Source organism: Salminus brasiliensis, chromosome 10 (assembly GCF_030463535.1).
Source record: "Salminus brasiliensis chromosome 10, fSalBra1.hap2, whole genome shotgun sequence".
Lineage (NCBI taxonomy): Eukaryota > Metazoa > Chordata > Actinopteri > Characiformes > Bryconidae > Salminus > Salminus brasiliensis.
Genome location: NC_132887.1, coordinates 18,617,608 through 18,636,207, shown reverse-complemented (window position 1 = coordinate 18,636,207; position 18,600 = coordinate 18,617,608). Strand labels below are relative to the sequence as shown.

Below are 18,600 nucleotides of genomic sequence, written 5' to 3'. Positions count from 1 at the left end.
AAGAAACAATGAACGAAAAGGTGTCCCAAAACTTTTGTCCATATATATGTATTTATCTACTAATGAAAAATACATGCATGTTTCTATATGTTATGCATATGTGATCAATATAGGACACTTACATTTATGTCTGCAATATATAAATACGTATATTTAAAAATATATACCCAATAATTTATAAAAATGTTTTTCTATAGCCATATATCAGATTTTTATTTTGGGTTAAACAAGCCCCAAGTCCCGGTTCCATCACCTGCTACCATAATGCAGACACTATTACCGAACCTATCCGACACTGATGTTTAATTGCTAAGACCAATTAACCCATATATAATTAACCAACAATCAACTTACATAATGTGACTCTGTCTCATTCTGATTGGTATTCAAGTGCGCAGTGACTGGCCACCGTTTGAAATCTATGAAAGAGGACACAACAAAGGAGGAGAAGCACAGCCCATGTTCAGCCATTAACCAGCTGGTGAGTCGTGACTTTCTCAACGGCTTTGGAGAAGAAGGTTATTTCTACCGCAGATATTACAAAGCTGTTCTCAAAGATATGTATATATGCTTCTTTATTCCCCACAATATCCACAAGTGTTCTCGTCTCCACAAGAGCTCATGCAATCACTCTGGGAGCCACTCGTAGCCTATACGGCAGCCCAAGCCAATGAGAGCTAAATTAAGAGCTCTCTAAATTTGCTATTGTTAATGTAGCTTCCTGTTGATGAGTTACCTCCAGCAAACCACGCAGCACAACTCGCCTGCTTTTTCAGGCCTGGTTGAGGTTTCCAAACAGAACCTGCATTGTCTGGTGTTGATAGGGTTTTTTTTCTGTGTTTCGAGTCCTGTGATTCCTCTCTCTGTTTCTGTCGCTTCCTCTATTTAACTGTCTCTCTCAGTAGGGGGGAAATGGGGACCACTGGCAGCAGTGCTCTGAAGTTTATTCCCCTAGGCTAGATTTTTTTGTCTTTTGAAAGCGCTTACAATCATTAATTGCAATTGAAAGTGTCTATGGCTGGTTGCGTCGATCTGCAATCTGATTGGCTATTTCAATCCTGGTTATTTGAATTCTCAGTGCATTGCTGTCATGCTAAAACCGTACATCCTTTTTGTCATTTTTCCCTACTGGCAGAATTTGAATCTGGCAGCTGTTTACATTGTTTCAAAATATTGTGATGAATGGACCAATAGAAATGCTCCAAAATGGCTTGGGCTTCCATTAAAAGTTTTTTTGTTAAATCCTGCAGTCTGGTTGGCTACCTCAATTCTGTGATCTGATTGAATTGAGGCTTTTACCTTTTGGGACATGCAGGAACAAGAAGGATGAAAATCAGGGGACACCTATGTGAACACAGAGAGAACATGGAATCTCACCCAGGCAGGGCTGGAACCCATTTCCACAGCAATAAGAGGCGACTGGTAGGCAGCATTAAGTAGCATTAGGAGTCCGGACCAAAGACTCCCTAAGGTATTGGTATGATGTTAATATCTGAACGAGGAATCAAACTTTTGACCTTTGTTCGTGGCAATGGTGTTATCTAATATGCTATCCAACCACTATTAAACATTCGTACTAATGTTAGAAGCGTGTGTGGATTCCAAATATCACATTGCATTGACCAGACAGGTGGAGGGTGTTTGGTTGGGGGCCCACATGGGTTTTCGCTCCCCCATCTCTGTCTTTCTTTCTCTCTATCTTACTCTCTCTGTCGTTCACATTCTCACTACTGTCATTCAAATCCCTCAAGGACCCAGCGTATGCGAGACCCAGGAATAATAAGCCAACCCTATTTATCCACCATCCTTATATACCTCTGTCCCTCTCTCACTCCCGCTCTCTCTCTCTTTTCCTTTGGTAGACTGGGTCAGGCTGTGTTCGGCACAGGAGGGCAGCTGTCTCTTGTCTATTAGCATTGCAAATGAGCTCAGTAGGCAGAGAGCCTCAACTCAGCCATCAGGGGCCACAGACAGGGTCTCACAAGCGTTCTGATGCAGACTTAGTCTGTTCCGGGCTTATCCAAGTAAACCACAGGTCAAAGAATAAAAAATAAATGTAGGTACCCTCAGTGCTATATTGTATTATTAATCACTGAGTCATTCTACGGAACGGTGCCATTTCCACAAGGCTATATTCAGAATTTCACCAAGAAACCAAAAGAAAAACATCCACAACATGCATGATATGTTCATCCTCTAACAAAACGTATTTTCAGGCATGAAATTCTATCTTTTTTATTCAGACATGGGAACATGGAATATTATATCAAGGACACATATTTAATGTAATGTTGTTTTATTAAAAAAAAATAAAACAAAAAACCCAAAGTAATTTGTTAGGTGATATTTCAGATGCAAATGAAATGTTGGTAAACACAGTCATGAGACAGTCAAGTGGCCAAATATTGAAAAATAAACATTATTAAAAATAGTGTGTTAATCTTTTTTAAACTGTATAAAATGGCAGCTACCCTTCATACTGCATGGACCATTTAATTGGATCACTGGACAACTGGTTGCGTCAATCAGAGAGATTTTGAAAACCAAGTATGATTTTATCCATAATAGATGTTAAAAGCATTCTGGATTCACTTAGAAAGTAAACATTTTAAAAGCAACTATATCTTTCCCACGGCGCTCCGTTCCAATAGAGATACGCATGTCTGTTATCGCCATGATAGTCTGCATGTCTCATGTGTAGTATCTGTGGACGTTTACTGCCTTCTGTACAGTCTATCTGCATGGCGGAGAGAGCTATAGTATCTCATGGGGGAGAGAGTATGTGCCCTGCAGTACATATCAGACTCGGAGGTAAGGCCATCTGCTCTCAGCAGCCAGGCCGAAGCGATTCACAGGTGATTGTTCCCCAAACCCTCACTGAGCACTATTGTCATGGTAACCAGCCAGTACTTCAGATCAACAGAGGGCATGCTACGGTTCACGCTTACACACACACACACACACACACACTCTCTCTCTCTCTCTCTTACACACAGATACACACAGTTTCATTTATTCCTTCAACATTCAGATATCTAATTATTACCTGTTTTACATTTTTCTTAATACGTCATATTTTGTGTCATTTTGCACAGAACGGTACAGAAAAGCTCTGACAGAAGGACTGATACAACATTAGCATAGTCTGTTCAATTGTGTTTACCATGGGTTTACCATATAATTTACCTTCTATGTCAGTTAGACTGTTGGAATATCATTTATCACAGGCAATTACAGCAAAGCTACACAAACCACTCTGCCTTACACAAACACCCACACACACACACACACACATCTCTTCAAATATCTGATACAAAACGATATGATCGTTCTCCATTCAGCAGATTTTGTAAGTGTAAGTCAGAGCAAACAAGCGTTTCTAACAGAGACCACTACACTACAGCTTCACAAGAGGCACGGCCAAGCCCGGCTTAATGCAGCATCATGCTACAATTTACTTTAATTCCCATTCATGACATGCATTAGCCAAATTGTTGACCTCCAATCACATACCTAATACGTTCTAATCAAAGAGCCACTCAAATCCAGAGAGGCGGCCAGAGAGAGCGAAACAGCATCGACTCTCACCAACAATGATACACCAGAGACTGTCTCAGTCATAATACCCAACAGCACCCTGATACTGCTGCTGAGGCTCACGAGTTGTCCACTGAATACATGATATCTCGACAAAGTGAAAGTGTCTAACCAGCACTTCCACTAATGTCTCAATATGTCTCCTTTCTGATTTTGAGACTGTTGCTGGAATATCACTCTACCGTTCGCCCCTTTTTCTAGACGTGACATGATCTTTCTGACCTGTGTTTCAGAAGAAAAATGATTGGAGGAAGTGATATGATCTGTCAGGGCAGGAAGATCAACTCACCTGATACAACATATACATATTCCGTAAGTAATATACATGTATTACACTGCCACACAGAAACCTTCTAGTTCCATCTTTGCTGTTTTTCACTTTTTGAAATGATGTGTTTCGGACAGATGTTCTGTATGTTGTGTCCAGATTTAATGCATAAGGAATGGACCAATAGCAATGCTGCAAAAAATAAGTGTTTTCCTTCTCCTGTACAGTTGTGATTGTGGGGATTGTGGGAGGAGTTATGCAAGATGGTATTTTATCTTTTACTTTCACCGTCCGTTAGTAAATGCTGCTTTACCCCTGCGCCCTCAGCACCGCTTCAGCGTGTATGTGTGTCTTTGTGTGTGCATGTGCGTACGCAGTACAGAAGGCTTTGTGCTTCCCAACAAAGAACAGGAAACAAGGGGGTGGACGCGACTGCTCTAAGGTCAGACCCATCCGTCCAGCTCTTCTGCCACCGGATGATGGCTGAGAATGCACAAACACACTTCTTCTCCAGAAAGCCTCATTATTTAGCTTTAAAACTTTCAAAAAACAGTGAAAAACAGTGATTTTCCTGAAGAATGAAGAGGGCTTCAGTCCTCACTACCTTCCTCCAGCAGCATTTCTCTACTCTCTACTCTACTAGGTTTTGCCCAGCATTTCCCAGCGTTTCATCACCATTATATCAAAACCCAACTCCTTTTTATTATTTATCTATTCGATTTTTTTTTTCGTATATCATTTGCAATCAGAAGATGTCCTAGGCTTATTATTCGGGTCTAAAGTTTTTATTCAGTAAGTACTATGAACTATTCAGTAAACTTATCTGTAAGTTATGTACATAATTCAGCTCCTCGAGGACTGGACATGGATAGGGAGCTGATGAAGTGAATGTCAGACATCGGAGAAAGAGAAAGTTCAGAACTGCGCCGTGATGAAGTTCTGGCCGCAGAATGCATATATGATCTGCAGTCTAAGGGACCTGAGCAGTGTCTGTGGTACTGTGGAACTTAACGTGGGTGAAGAAATGTGTGTACAAGACATCATGATTTTCTTTTGATGGCTTACATTTCAAAACGTCACCATAGCTCATTTTTGTTTTTATACTGAGTAAAGGTGAAAAGATAAACTGATCTTCAAAAGGCTTTAAGTTAAAATGAAATGTACTTAAGCAAAATGAGTTAGGGTACCCCACACGATTTGAGCTCTTGAATAACTTTGACCAAGGTCTCAGACCTTAATTAGCTTGTTAGGGCTATGGCCTGTTCACAGTCATTGTAAATAAATAATCAGACTCCTCAAACCTTCCCGTCCCAACAATCAGCAGCCATGGGCTCCTCTAAGCAGCTGCCTAGCATGCTGAATTAAATATCTGGTGTTCACAAAGCAGGGGAAAAAGGCTATGAGCAAATAGCAAAGCATTTAACAGGAAAGGTGGAGGTCATGTTGAGACAAAGAAAACTTTCATAGACTACTGCTTGTAGAATTGCCTGAAAGAAGAATAAAAAACCTTGTTTGATTGCAAAGGACCTTCAGACTCTGGAGTGGTGGTGCACTATTCTACTGAGCCTTCTGTGACTTCTGCACAAATATGACCTCCATGAAGAGAGAAAACCTTTCCTGAATCTTTTCTTGAAACATAAATTTACATGCCTTCCTGCGCTAGATGTTTCTACTCAACAGATGTGTCCTTGGCTCTCCATAGCATTAAAAAGCATCTTTGTCAAAAGTACGTCTTAACATAGTACAGCTTATAACAACCACTTACACATGATCAAACAACATGCAACTATCTGTCCTGTGACTTTTTACCCTCATAGTGCCCCTGCTGATGAGGTATCTTTAAGTGTGTGTGTGTCCGCTTGCTCGATTGCCATGGGGATGGCAGGGTGTGGGAAGGAGCCCAAACATGGCAGGGCCCGGCTGGTGACTCTGGCTGACACCCAGGGAGACAATAGCAAGGCCCATTAGTGCTAATGGGGACACATGTAACAGGATTAGGGGTCTAGATGTTGGTGGTGTGTGGGGTGGGGGGTTGGACCACATGGGAAGCCATAGCACTCGCAAAACTCCCTACAACACCCCCCCTCCTTCTCCTGTCTGCTCCCCCTTTGCCCTACCCTGAGAACATCCCACTCAATCACATCCCCCTGACACACTCAGCCACAGCAAGCCATTCAACTGGCTCCACAGCTCCCAGGACCGCACCGGCCATTCCCACAGCCCGCTCCAGAGAAACGCCCTCCGCTCAGGCCCGGGTCAACCTCGCAACTTTTAAAGGACCTATTCTTGGGAGTATAGCAGGCGTCTACGTTTTTTCATAGAATTTCAACGGCATCATATCAAAGCTGCGTAGCTCCCCTTTTTATTATCAGCTATTTATTTGGTTATTGTACATGTTTACACCATTTCAAATCAGAAGAGGTTCTTTCAGAACATTAATTTGCCCTTTAAACCCTAGGCTTATTATTCAATTTTTAATCATAATAATATAAGATTTAGTAACTACTGTGAATGATTCAGTTTTGTAAGCAAAAGAATAGGCCCACATACAGGGTCAAAAAAACAAGAGGAAGTATACAGTAGAATCAGGGCCAGCACAGACAATGTCCATCCCTCTCTCTCTCACTTTCTCTTTGCCCTGACCAAATTCCTGCACTTCGCCCAAGACACCCAGTCAATTAATAAGACATCGTCTCCTCCCCTCTGCAGCCCCTGCACAAGAGGCCACCCAGGAGCCAGTGGGCCCTCACTAAAGCAGCTCCTATGGTGGGCCACTGGAATGCTGAGCGCTTTGGGAACGGGAACTGAGGGAGAGAAGAATAGAAAAAGCCCCATCATCGTACGGCAGGGCGGCTGGTAAAAAAAAACCTGGAGTGCAACAATAGCAAATGTGGCCCAGTGCAACATTCCAGTTTCCCGCCTCAGCCTCTAATTCTAACAAAAAAATACAAAACTACAGTGTTAGATACCCAACACAGAGCAAAAGAACACTGTATGGTTTACAGAGCTCACTTTTTAAATGATTTAAATGTTTTATAATAATAATATTCAGTCCAACCATGATGTTCAGTAGATAATCTGCCCTGTTCTGCTTTATGGATGGTCTTTAAGTTCCTGCCTTCAGAAAATCAAGGGATTCAATATCAGCCACAGTGCCGAAAGCAATCACAACTCTATGAATATTTCACGCTTGAAAGAGTAAAAGGCAAGAGGTGGACAGAGAAATGTTCAATGCAACACTTTCCACTTTAATGTTTTTTGTTTTTTCCAAAAGAAGACACACTGGACACGAAACGGTCCGCATGATCACATGGTAACCTTTTTTTTTTTTTGAATGCATAAAGAACATAGGCAGACACAGGGCTTTACAATGACTGGTCTTGTTTTGCTGAACAACACCTAGACAACATGTACAAATATGCAAGTTCAACAGGCTGAATGTGCAAAGATTTGGGGTAAGCACATTATCTTTTATTTTTCCACAAAACAAATTGTTCAATGTGTGCAAAAGTTGAGTTCAGTCCAAAGCTGCTTCATCATCAGAGCAAGTCCGCAGTGAGCGTGGAGTGAAGGAATAAGCAGAGGAACACACACTTGTGAACTTTGAAATTTTATTCCGTTTAACAACTTGTGACAAAAACACAGACACTTTGTTCAATATGTATTCAAAACTTTAAAGCCCTTTATTCTTTTCATAAACACCTTAAACATGTGGACCACAAAACAAGCAAAGAACACCTGCTAACAAGACCAGTGACTTAGTGGAGTGCAGTCTCCATGAGTCCTCAGAATCAGGTTGGATTTAGGTTTGGGAGAGATTTGGACACTCATGCAAAACAAAACAAACAAACAAAAAACCCAAGAAAATTTGCATCTCAGGTTTCCTAACGTATGATGCATTTGGACAAATTTGTGATCCTGCATTTGGAAAATCATGGGTAATCATCGTTTGGGAAAACTAAGTTTACTGTAGGACACATCGAGGAGGCTGAGATGTTTTACTGTATATTAATATATGGCTTAGCATTTACAAAATATATACAGCACTAAGACCCACAATAAATATTTATCCTCTACTGTTTTCACTTTTTGACATCATGTGTCTCTGGAAGTTGTTCTTTACATTGTGTCAAAAGTTCTTAATGAATGGACCAATAGAAATGCTCGTTTCTACTGAAAGTTTTTTTTCCTTATACTGTAAAGTTGCTGCTTAGGAGACTTTGCACGACAGTGATGCATATCTATATCTATATAGTCAAATAATGAAAAAGTTTAGGAATCTCCGATTTAGATCACAGAAGGAAGGAACACATTTCTGTACATCATAAAGCATAATTACTGTTTATTTGCTTAACTAAACATACTGCCAAAATTTGAAATGCACATTATATATATCATGTTTATTTAATAAAAAAAAAAGGAATCATTTGTTTTATATACATTTTGCATATGTATATACAGTATATCATCACTGGCACACAAAAATCTTGTCTACCCAAAACAGCAATTTTACAAGACAAGTATCTTTCATTTTTGAGCATTTCTATTGGTGCATTCATCATGAAATTCTGACATAATGTAAATATGTACAGAACAACTGCAAGGTTGCCACTTTCCATATTTATATATCGCTTCTGCAGGACACTGTATATATAGAACATAAGATATGTACTTAATGCATATGGTGTCCTCTAACTTCCCAAGCTGAAAGCTCCCTTCTTTTTGCTGTGCAGAAACAGCTGATGTTGCACAGTGAGTGCTGGTAAATGAGCGAGGACGCAGGCGAGCCTTTGTGGACATCTCCTGTTCAAGTAGGTTGTGTTGAAATGGCCCTCGAAGCACACTATCCACTGAAATCTATGTAAACACTGCCCCTTGGTGGCAGTCCTTGATTGCACAATTGGCCATAAAAAAACAGCCTCAATACTTTTCCCTTTGAATCCACCACCCTAATGATGTTCATAAATCTGATGTAGTAATGAAGAAAGGTTGAACAAAGACACGTTTCAAAAGCTAAAAAATCACAACTTCAGCTTCATTAAAAAAGATCTCAGTGGGTTCACTTTAAGCTAATCTAGAAGAGAATGCATGTGCAGCAAGTGAAATGCAGACTGGGAGTGGGTTCCAACCTGAAGGGAGGTCACAGTGATGTGAAATTGCCATTCTAGTTATTTGTAACGAATATGCAGAGCCACAGTTACGACATTTAACCAATCAGAAGTACAGTAATGTGTGTGTGTGTAAGATAAACAAGTGCGGCCCAGTGGTGAATGCTGGGCGCTTCTGCCAGAGGGAAGCACAAATTTTCTGTTTCAGTTTTCCTTTGTTGTCCTGACTGATGTTGAACAGGTTTTGAAACACATGATTACACACAAGTTTAAAGCTTGTTTTTGTTGTCGTTCTTATAAGAAGCTCTGGTTTTGCATCGAGCTTTAGTGCTACAGATCAAAGCTTTGGCAAAAAAAAAAAAATCTAATAAACGGACGAAATACATTGAAAATGAGATTTCATGAATGATTTTTCTTTCACATTGAGAAGAGACACTAGCCCACCTGGGGCTACAGTGTCTTCCAATACTGGATACACAAGAAGGCTTTTCAAAAGATATTCAAAACACAAGCTTCAGAGTTCAGAGACACGATATTACACAGTGTGGGAGTGTAGGCAGCTTACGCAGCTGGATGCAACTCAATTCACCCAGAGTCTGCAAACCTTTTCCTACTTTAAAACGATCAAACGATTCACCATCTTCTTTAAAAAGTTTGATCACTCACACTGAAACAATATAAGCGCATCACCCCATTTTCACAATCTCGTTTACTCACTTTTATAAAAAAAGGAAGGTACTGCAAGACCATTCCAGCTAAATTTTCCATCCATGGCTTGTGGAAGCACATGAGAGGTATAGGTTTTTGTTCCCCAGCCACCTGACAATTCACCTAAAGCTATCTTTGTCAACATAACACTACTGTTCAAAAGTTTGCAATTGAATAAATTAAATTGAAATCAATTAAATAAAAGCAGTTTGGTTACAAATATATGTAAATGAGAATAGTATACGTTACTACAAAGTCGTAAGCAAGTTTACTTACTTATAGAACAAACATATTTTGCTTAAAAACATCAGAAAAGAAAATTGTGACTTAAAGTTTTCATTTGCTAATAGCTTATAATAAAAAAAAACTTTAGAATATTAAATAAAACATAGAATACCATTTAGCATTAAGTTTATATACTTAAATATTCACCGTACAGTTTAATTTTTGTATATAAAAACCAAAAAAGCAATTAGACAAGTGATTCCAAACTTTTGAACAGTAGTGAATTCACAAAAAAATAGAATGCACTGAATTTACTTAATTCAAATATAGGGCTCGGAACTGGCTCATCTAAAATGCTGCCAGGAACATAATTATCCTTCACTCTTTCAGTACATAATTATTATTATAGGGCAGTGGTGGACCAGGTGTTAGAGCTCTGGGCTATTGATGACAGGGTTGTGAGTTCGATACCCAGGCTCAGCAAGCTGCCACTGTTGGGTCCTTTAGCAAGGCCTTTTACCCTCCCTGCTCCCCGGGCGCTGAAGTTGGCTGCCCACCGCTCTGTGTGTGTTCACTACCACAGATAGGTAAAATTCTGAGGATACATTTCGCTGTACGTAGTACAGTGACAAATATGCGCACCTTTATTAACAATGCTTGAAAAAACATCAGTGATTCATTATGTAAATGATATAATTTTTATTTTGGGGCAAAACAATAGAAATATTTAGCGATGTGCTGATAAGGGAATGCCGATATCCGACATTTCACGTGCACATGCATGCACACTAGGACTAGAATCATCAGGATAACATTACAAAAATATATAATACATTTATGTTTAGAAGATTACAAACACAGCAAAGGTAGGAATTAAAGCATTGTTTGCTAATATTATGATATATGATTCCAATATCATTGTGCATCTTTTTATTTATTTGATTGTTTATCTATCTGAGCCCTGTCCAAACATGTAGATCATTTCCACATGGATAAAATATGACATTAACACAATTATTGCCATAAGTAAGCATACAGACTGAAGTGTGTAGATATAATAGATTGAAATATATCTATATTTGGCAACAATGTTTTACAGTATACTGGACTGTAATATATATGTGGAAATGATGGACACATCTGAATCAAGTAAATCCAACACATAGCTTTTTTTGCAGTGTTCCTTTACGTAATAGTAATAGTCGTTTCATGTATTTCATAATGCATAAAACCTCAAAGCACGACCTCAAAGTGATTAAAAAACATCTCCTGCAAAAACAATGCGCAGGTCTGAGCGCCTGAGAGATATGGCGACGCTCTGTCTGCCCACATCATTGTGGAGCATCACTCCACCTCCGCGGGTAGATGAAAGAGTGAGCCGGCAGAGCTGACCGCTGCCAGCTCGGAACAGATATGTACTCACACTGGGCCCTCTGTTACAATAGCAGGAAAAAAGGGCCACACAATTAACGGAGCTCCTGAGAGCAGTAAAGTAGGCCAACAATAACTCGAACAAGCTCTTTTCAAGGGCACACTGCTACGCGGTGTTCCCTCTACCTCACCTAAAGCTCCTGGCACTGGTGAACCTCAAGCAGAAGTACTTTACAGATGAATGAAACGGTAGAACAGAGTACTGACCTCTCAGCCTAAAAGAGAAGCATAGGTCATGACATCGATTCTGAACAGCGTTGACACATCTTCATCGCAGCCACATTCTCAGAAAAGGGGCGAGTGATGTGGCAAAAGTAAAACATCAAGATACTTGAAGACATTTTCACGATACGCGTCACAATATTCACTGTTTCTGAGGTTTGTGAAAACACTGAGACAGATAAAAAGCACCAGCAAGACAGCAGGGCTATTTTTAAAAACCTATAAGTGCACTGAGTCTTCAGTTTAGTGATCAATAGGGATGCACAGACACGTCGCCCCAAACATGCAATTGACAATCAGCCATCGATCAATTTATTATTTTGATATTGGCAGATCTGTGTTGCAGTTGCCTCTTAATTTCAAAGCTCTACAAAAAATCTTAGACTGTTCTTAGATCTGTTTATTCTCATTTGTTGAGACCCGTTTGTGGTCTAGCTAACATTTACTTCACCTTGAGTTCATACCTATCTTTTTTGCTCACTCTTTAGCGCTGCATACAGTCCCTCTCACACAAACAGACAAACACACACACATATACTTTCTTTCTCCAAGCTGTAGTCTGCTGAACCTGTCTCAGTTCTTCCTCAGATTTCCAGAATTGAGAAACTCTAATGATGCAATTCATCTGAAGTCAATTTATTTGGCGGTACAGTACATTTTTAAAGTAATAAAAAAAGAACTGCACTCTACCAACCTAGAAAAATGATGACCAGCGGCTGCTAACTGAAACCTATAATAGTGGGTGGAGCTACTCAAAAGGGGTGGTATAACTGTTTTTCGTATGCCGCCTTTAAAATACCAGATTGTCCCATTAATGAGCATTTAATATCATTTTAACATCATCAGCCAATATGATTGTAAAGAAATCAGAATTTGAATTTAAGAGGCCATAAAACTGGTGCATCCCTAGTGACCACACTTCCAAGTTCTATGTTCCCATGTACGTAGATTATCTCTGTGTCCTTTGCGGTAGAAGAACAAGCTGGGCTGCTTAATGTCCCTGAGGACAAACAGCACAGCAGCAAAGCAACTAATAAAGCCTCCGCTCCCTGAGGAGGGTTCAATGTAGGACACACACACTCTCTCTTCTATTAATACACCAAAACAGAAAGAGTGGAGCAGTAATGATGGCGCTCCAGGGGAGTGGCACAGAGTGGCAATGGAGTAGAGCTGAACAGGCCTTACAGAGCAACTCTCTGCAACGTTAAAGCGAGCTGCTCTCTGGACGCTCTTATTGCTGTTGCATTGATGTCATATGAGCAGGAGCACCGATGTTGTCTGTAGGAATGTCTATATGTGTACACTGTGTGTGTGTGTGTACCTGTTGCAAGCTCTCCGTCTTTAAGCTTGTGGATGTCATGGCTTTGCTCATTGCACAGAATGAAGACTGTCTAACTGTTTAATCCCTCAAATTGCCGGCTTATTAACTCAGTTGTTGAGGTTCAGATTTATAATTCTGTAACAACTATGCATGGGTATGAATGAACTGGCCAGTATTATGAATCCAAAATAAATGTTACATAATAAATACAGGAATTGTGTACCCTAATAAATCAAATAAATAAATAAAGCTTCCTGCTAAAGGATAATGATGATGATGATGATGATGATGATGATGATGATGATGATAACACACTGGCTGGTCAGCTTTAAGGAGCCCTAATGAGGTGTGGTATTTTTTGCTCATTCGTTTATAATGCATAACTAGCAGATTTTGATAAAAGTTAATGCTGAAGGAAGAAAAGTGGCTGTTTTTGCATAGCAGGTCAACAACATTGATGAGTTTAGTGCCTTCGGTTATCAGAGGGAAGCCTTTGTAGTGCTTTGTAGTAGAACGGGCTTGTACTGTACCAAGCGGTATATAATGAGAATATTATTTTCAGGTGATGGCATGCTGGTGTGCTATCGACACTTTCAACATATAAAAGGAAAAACAAAAACCAAGGAAAAATGCAAAAAGAAAGAAGATGTACGCTTTCATTTACCACAGATCTTGCGTTTAGCAATGGAGGTAGAGAGAAGTGCTCTAAGTCATGGGGCATGAAAATGCAACTAGCCATTTTTCTGATGCATATGATCAGATGGTGAAGCCACATGCTATCCTTTGTTCTGCACACTACACTAAACACCACTCTGACCATTTGTTATTACTCAGAAAATAGAAACTGGATGAGCTATACACTTATTTCTCTCAGTTCTGTGAAAAAATTGTTGCTATAGCTCTTATCATTTTAAAGGTATGTTAAACGAGGAGTGTGTTTAAGTTAGCTTGGCAGTCGTGGTACTGGCTTGCTGCTTGAATATCTGTTCACAGACTGCTATGAGTCTGTAAACCATGATAGGATATTATTCCTTTCAAACTGCACAGCTCACTAATTGTACCTTTAATGCAGCTGATTTATTCTGGCTGGCAGCAAGTGGAGCCTAGCGGTGCATTTACACTGCAGCGAAGCTGAGCATTTTTCACTGATTTCTACAGAAAGGATCAGAGGATTATGGGAGTGGCAGCGGCACACATGCAGCAAAGTGACGAAAAGCTGAGCTTTTCTCAACTTTATGCAAATGAGAAGCGAGTTTCTCTCTAAATCAATAAAATCAGTGTTTTGAGAAGATGGTGGTGAAGTTGGTAACAGATTTCATACTCTGTATGAATACCTGGAAGCATGGAAAACGGTGGCTGAAGTTGTTGGTTTCCCTGATGGGTTTTAAAGGTGCCCTAGGAAACCTGTATTTACTCATAGACCTCAAACACTGCAGTCAATTATTTTAAAGAAAATCCGGCATAACCAAAAACAGAGCTGTAGGGGCCAAATATAAAATCCTAAATCTATTTTGATTAATTATATTTACTTTCCCAGAATTTACACACACTAACCCCAGTATCAAGTAGTAGGCCAGCCAACCGGCTACAATGTCAATCCAATTTTCAGCAAGCTAACCGCAAATCATGTTTTTTTTTGTCCTTAGGACACAAAGAGAGCACTTTATAATTACAAAAAATAATTACAATATTCCTGTTACAGTGCTATGCTATGTGGCTCCTCCAAGCCGCCGCAGTAAAAGAAGTGCTCATAATTTTTTCCAAATACACACCATAAAAGAAAAGTCAGTGTGTTTCACTTTGAGACCAAATATATACATCAAACAACAACTTCAAATACTCATTAAGTGAATTCTATAGGACCTTCAACAATTAATCTAGGGTTGGGTGGTGTAACGATAATACTGTAACAGTGGACAGTATCCCAACATGACTGATGTCTGATGTGGCAATTTTGTTTTTGTGTCTGTCTAGTACATGGCCAAATAGACTCAATAAGCCACAAGGTAGGGGTGCTGTGGGAGCTCACAGAGCTCTCTCTCTCTCTGTCTCTCTCTCTCTCTCTCTCTCTATATATATATATATATATATATATATATATATATATATATATATATATATATATATGTGTATGTGTATCGTCGTCTAGTTTATGTAATTTCATCTGGACACAGGATTTGCCTTCACACACTTCTTCAGAGAAGTCAAAGAGAAGTTTGCATTTTAAGCAGCATGCTCCAATGCGGCCAAGCAAAAGCTTTACTCCTCTGCAATGTAAATGCACCATAAATTCTCACTACTCAAAAAAGACCCGTCCTGGCCACCCATAGCTAGAGGCAATGCAAAGCTGGAGCTGGAATTAAGAAGAAAAGGTTTGGCTGATTGCATTTTCTCAACTATTTTGCCCTTATCTAACACTGGCTGCTGCCGCATTGTGTTTTTCCATTGCTGCTTTTTTAAAAATTTGTTTCAAGTACAAAATCACCCTCCTTACCCCAAAATAACTCCTTGACTTGCGATCTGCTTAAAATGGCAGATTACAAATTCAGAAAAGGCTGTTATCTAGTCTTCCTCATCAAGGGTAGAGGAAAAAAAGGATTTGTCTGAATTCACTCAAACAAATCACTGCTACTTCACCGTTTGACCGGTTTGGAAGAAGCCTCTCACTGAACAGGCCTGCACGGAAAATCAAGCAAAGCTACAGTACCATGTAGTTCTGACCTGCAACAGTGGTCAGTGAGAACAAACTTCACAAGTCATTTCACAAGAACATCTTCTGACTGGGACGGTCTAATCGTCCAAACAAGAACAATAACTTAACATATAATTCATAAATCTCATTATATAAACCTCTTCTTATATGTTCTATATTCTTTTAGAATAAATAATCTTTTTCTCTTTGTTTTAATTTTCTTTCTTCTTTTTGCTTGGCAGGACAGCGCAAGTTACTGGACCCTTGATTACAGTTAGCGGGTGGTCTCATGCTTCCAGGAGTGAAACTCAAGCATGTGAGATACAGCAGATGCACTGGAGGCCTGATCATTTTGGTGTCAGGAGCGTGGGACTAGGCCTGGTCCAAGCCAGCGATCAAAGCCTTTCTTCACACTCTCCCACGGTTCTGGGCCCTGCTTTGCTTGTCTATTGCTAGCGAAGGGCTCGGGTGTGGTGGTGGTGGGGGGGTCAGAGGACTTCGCTAAGGGCCTTTTGTGACATAGGGAGGCCCAAGACATAGATATAAGGGTGCGACAAGTGTGTTTTTGATGTGACGAGTGTGTTTCTCACTCAGAGAAAGTGAAGGCAGACTGGGGCTGACTCTGGGATGGCTCGTCGTCGTCGGGTCCCAGCGTGAGGGGAGTGCTGATGGATGGCTGAGGCATGGTGGCTGGTCCCCTGCCTGGCGGTGTCTTCTCCTGAGACTGCGAGGAAGAAGAGGATGAATGCGTGCTCTCGCTGGAGCTGCTGCGTGTCTCTGTGCTGGTGCTCGTCTTCTTCATCTTCCTGCGCTTAGCCAGGGGAGCCTTATCCACTGTCTGCAGACGGAAGCCCTCCCGCTTGCACTTGTTGAAGGCCTGGGGGGGGGCACAACATTGGTTCACACAACAGCCTGAGAATGCTGGAACTATTAGAATCACTCTTCTGCATAAAGACATTCGGGTTTGGACAAAAATACTTTATCTATTAGAAGTTTTAGAGTTGTTATTGTCATTTTGGGATGCTATTTTAAATATTTTGCAGGTAAGTTCTGGCTGTCTGTACCACTCTACCCACAGTGAGTTCTTCCAGCAGGAGTGCAGCTGCTTGATAAACAGTAATTGTTGTTTCAGCCATGTTTGTTTTCAAATCACCAAGTTCTGAATTTGATGGCAGAAATATACTGAGTTTATGTGACCAGATGTGACCAGTTACATTTCAAGAAGCAAGGCAGACAAAACGGAACATTTCCGTGTTGTTTTAGCGAATAACAAGAGAATGTCAGGAGTTTATTTTCAGCATGCTTCCTTAAAAAACAGAGCTTAAATGAGCAGGACAGCCATAAACTTAAGGTGATTTACACAGAGAAGGGATGTTTTGTCAAAAACAGGTTATTTTGGCCCCCAATCACACCCGAGTCTCTGAATGCTGAGTATCCGATTCGATCTTTGTGTTTGTATAAATAATACAGCCACACTATTTGGCAAAGATGTGCTGCTGATTAATACTGAAGTAAAATCACTTTATTTTAGTAACGGTTTCTATAATGAGACATTTTGGATTTACTTATTTAGTTTTAGATTTATTTAATGTCTTCTGATCCAGTCTGACTGTCCTCCCTGACCATTCAGCTACCAGTTTCTTAAAAACACTGCAGTCATGTCACTTTGTGATTTGTGTGTGTAGCTGTTTACACTTTGGCTGATATCTGGTTTCTGTTTGTTGACTACTGCTGCTTTCGGTTCTGAAAGCTCTTCTCAGTGCTAGTTTAAAAACAAAGCGGTTCTCCCGCTGGTAAAACAGGGCGTTTCAACTAAAGTTTTATATAGTTCAAAATATTAAGTTATGTTCTCCTGAGACTGCGAGGAAGAGGATGATGAGTGCATGCTCTTGCTTAAGCTGCTGCGTTATATTCATAACGTTTTGGCTATGTCTTAAGAACAGTCTGTAAGCAGGCCCACACTTTAGCTGCTAACTTGCATCCACACCAAAACAAGCCTAATGCTAAGCAATACAGTTAAGTGACTAACTGTATGTAGTCCCCATTCTCTCACATTGAAGGTGGCTTTGAAGCAGGTGTGTACGGAGGCGGTGGACAAGCCCAGGATGTCTGGAGTCATGAGCGGGTTGGAGGAGAGTTGACTGTCGTCTTGCAGCCAGGCGTTATAGCGCAGCTCACGCATCTTTATCCGCTTGTTAGGATCCACAGTCAGGAGCTCTGTTAAGGTATCATGCATACATGGACACACGTACACACACAGATATACACACACGCATATACGGACATGAAAAAAAAACACCGGCTCCAAACAAAGACACAACAAGGACCTCTGCTTTTTAAAAAAAACTAAAACAAATCAATTAAATCCAATCTGTGAGGAATAACTGAATTGAATGACTATAAAACTCTTACCCTGAATGAGCTCCTTGGCCTGCTGGGACACGTTCCGCCAAGCTTCTCCCTGAAAGGAGAAGTCTCCATGTTTTATCTTCTTCATGATTTCCTCTGCGCTGGTGTGGGTTAAACTTTTCTCCTGGCACTGAAAGGGCACCTGCCCGGACAGCATGGTGTACTGTAACATAGCATGCATCTGATCACTGAAACATTCATATAGCTGTCATATATTGCCACTAGTTTAACTCTTTTAACTAAGCCTTGCATGCATACTTACATATACTTATTAGTTTCACAGCGAATACACCAAAATAAATAAATACACCAAAATAAGGGTTTAAAGGGCCAAAAGACCAACTGGGGAAATGGAACAGCCCTGTTAATGTTACACTGTTTAAATCCAGCTACAGTGATCTAATATAATGATAAGGCATTACTCTCTGCAAGGCAAGTTTCATTTCCTCTAATTTTTTGGCTTCCTTCTTTTCTTGCTCTGGCTCAAAGACAAAGAGACTCAGCTACACAACGATCTATGCGTGCTCTCTTTCTGGTTCTCTCTCTGTGTTTAGTGCTGTGGGGCCTCTCTCTTGACCTGTCTGAGAGTATCTCATCAATGCTGCCCACTGCACTACCC

General features: G+C 40.3%; 1 protein-coding gene across 1 annotated transcript in view; it reads right to left on the bottom strand.

Annotated features, from left to right (window-relative positions):
• Window positions 1-7,113: 7,113 nt before the first annotated feature.
• The window catches only part of rps6ka5 (ribosomal protein S6 kinase, polypeptide 5), a 31,789-nt gene continuing 20,302 nt past the window's right edge, over window positions 7,114-18,600 (bottom strand). Inside the window, exons 15-17 of the mRNA XM_072689584.1 lie at window positions 17,985-18,144; window positions 17,626-17,789; window positions 7,114-16,449 (exon numbers count right to left, since the gene is read on the bottom strand). Coding sequence (XP_072545685.1) covers window positions 16,159-16,449; window positions 17,626-17,789; window positions 17,985-18,144 — 615 coding nt within the window. The 3' untranslated portion in view covers window positions 7,114-16,158. The remainder of the gene's footprint in view (window positions 16,450-17,625; window positions 17,790-17,984; window positions 18,145-18,600) is intronic.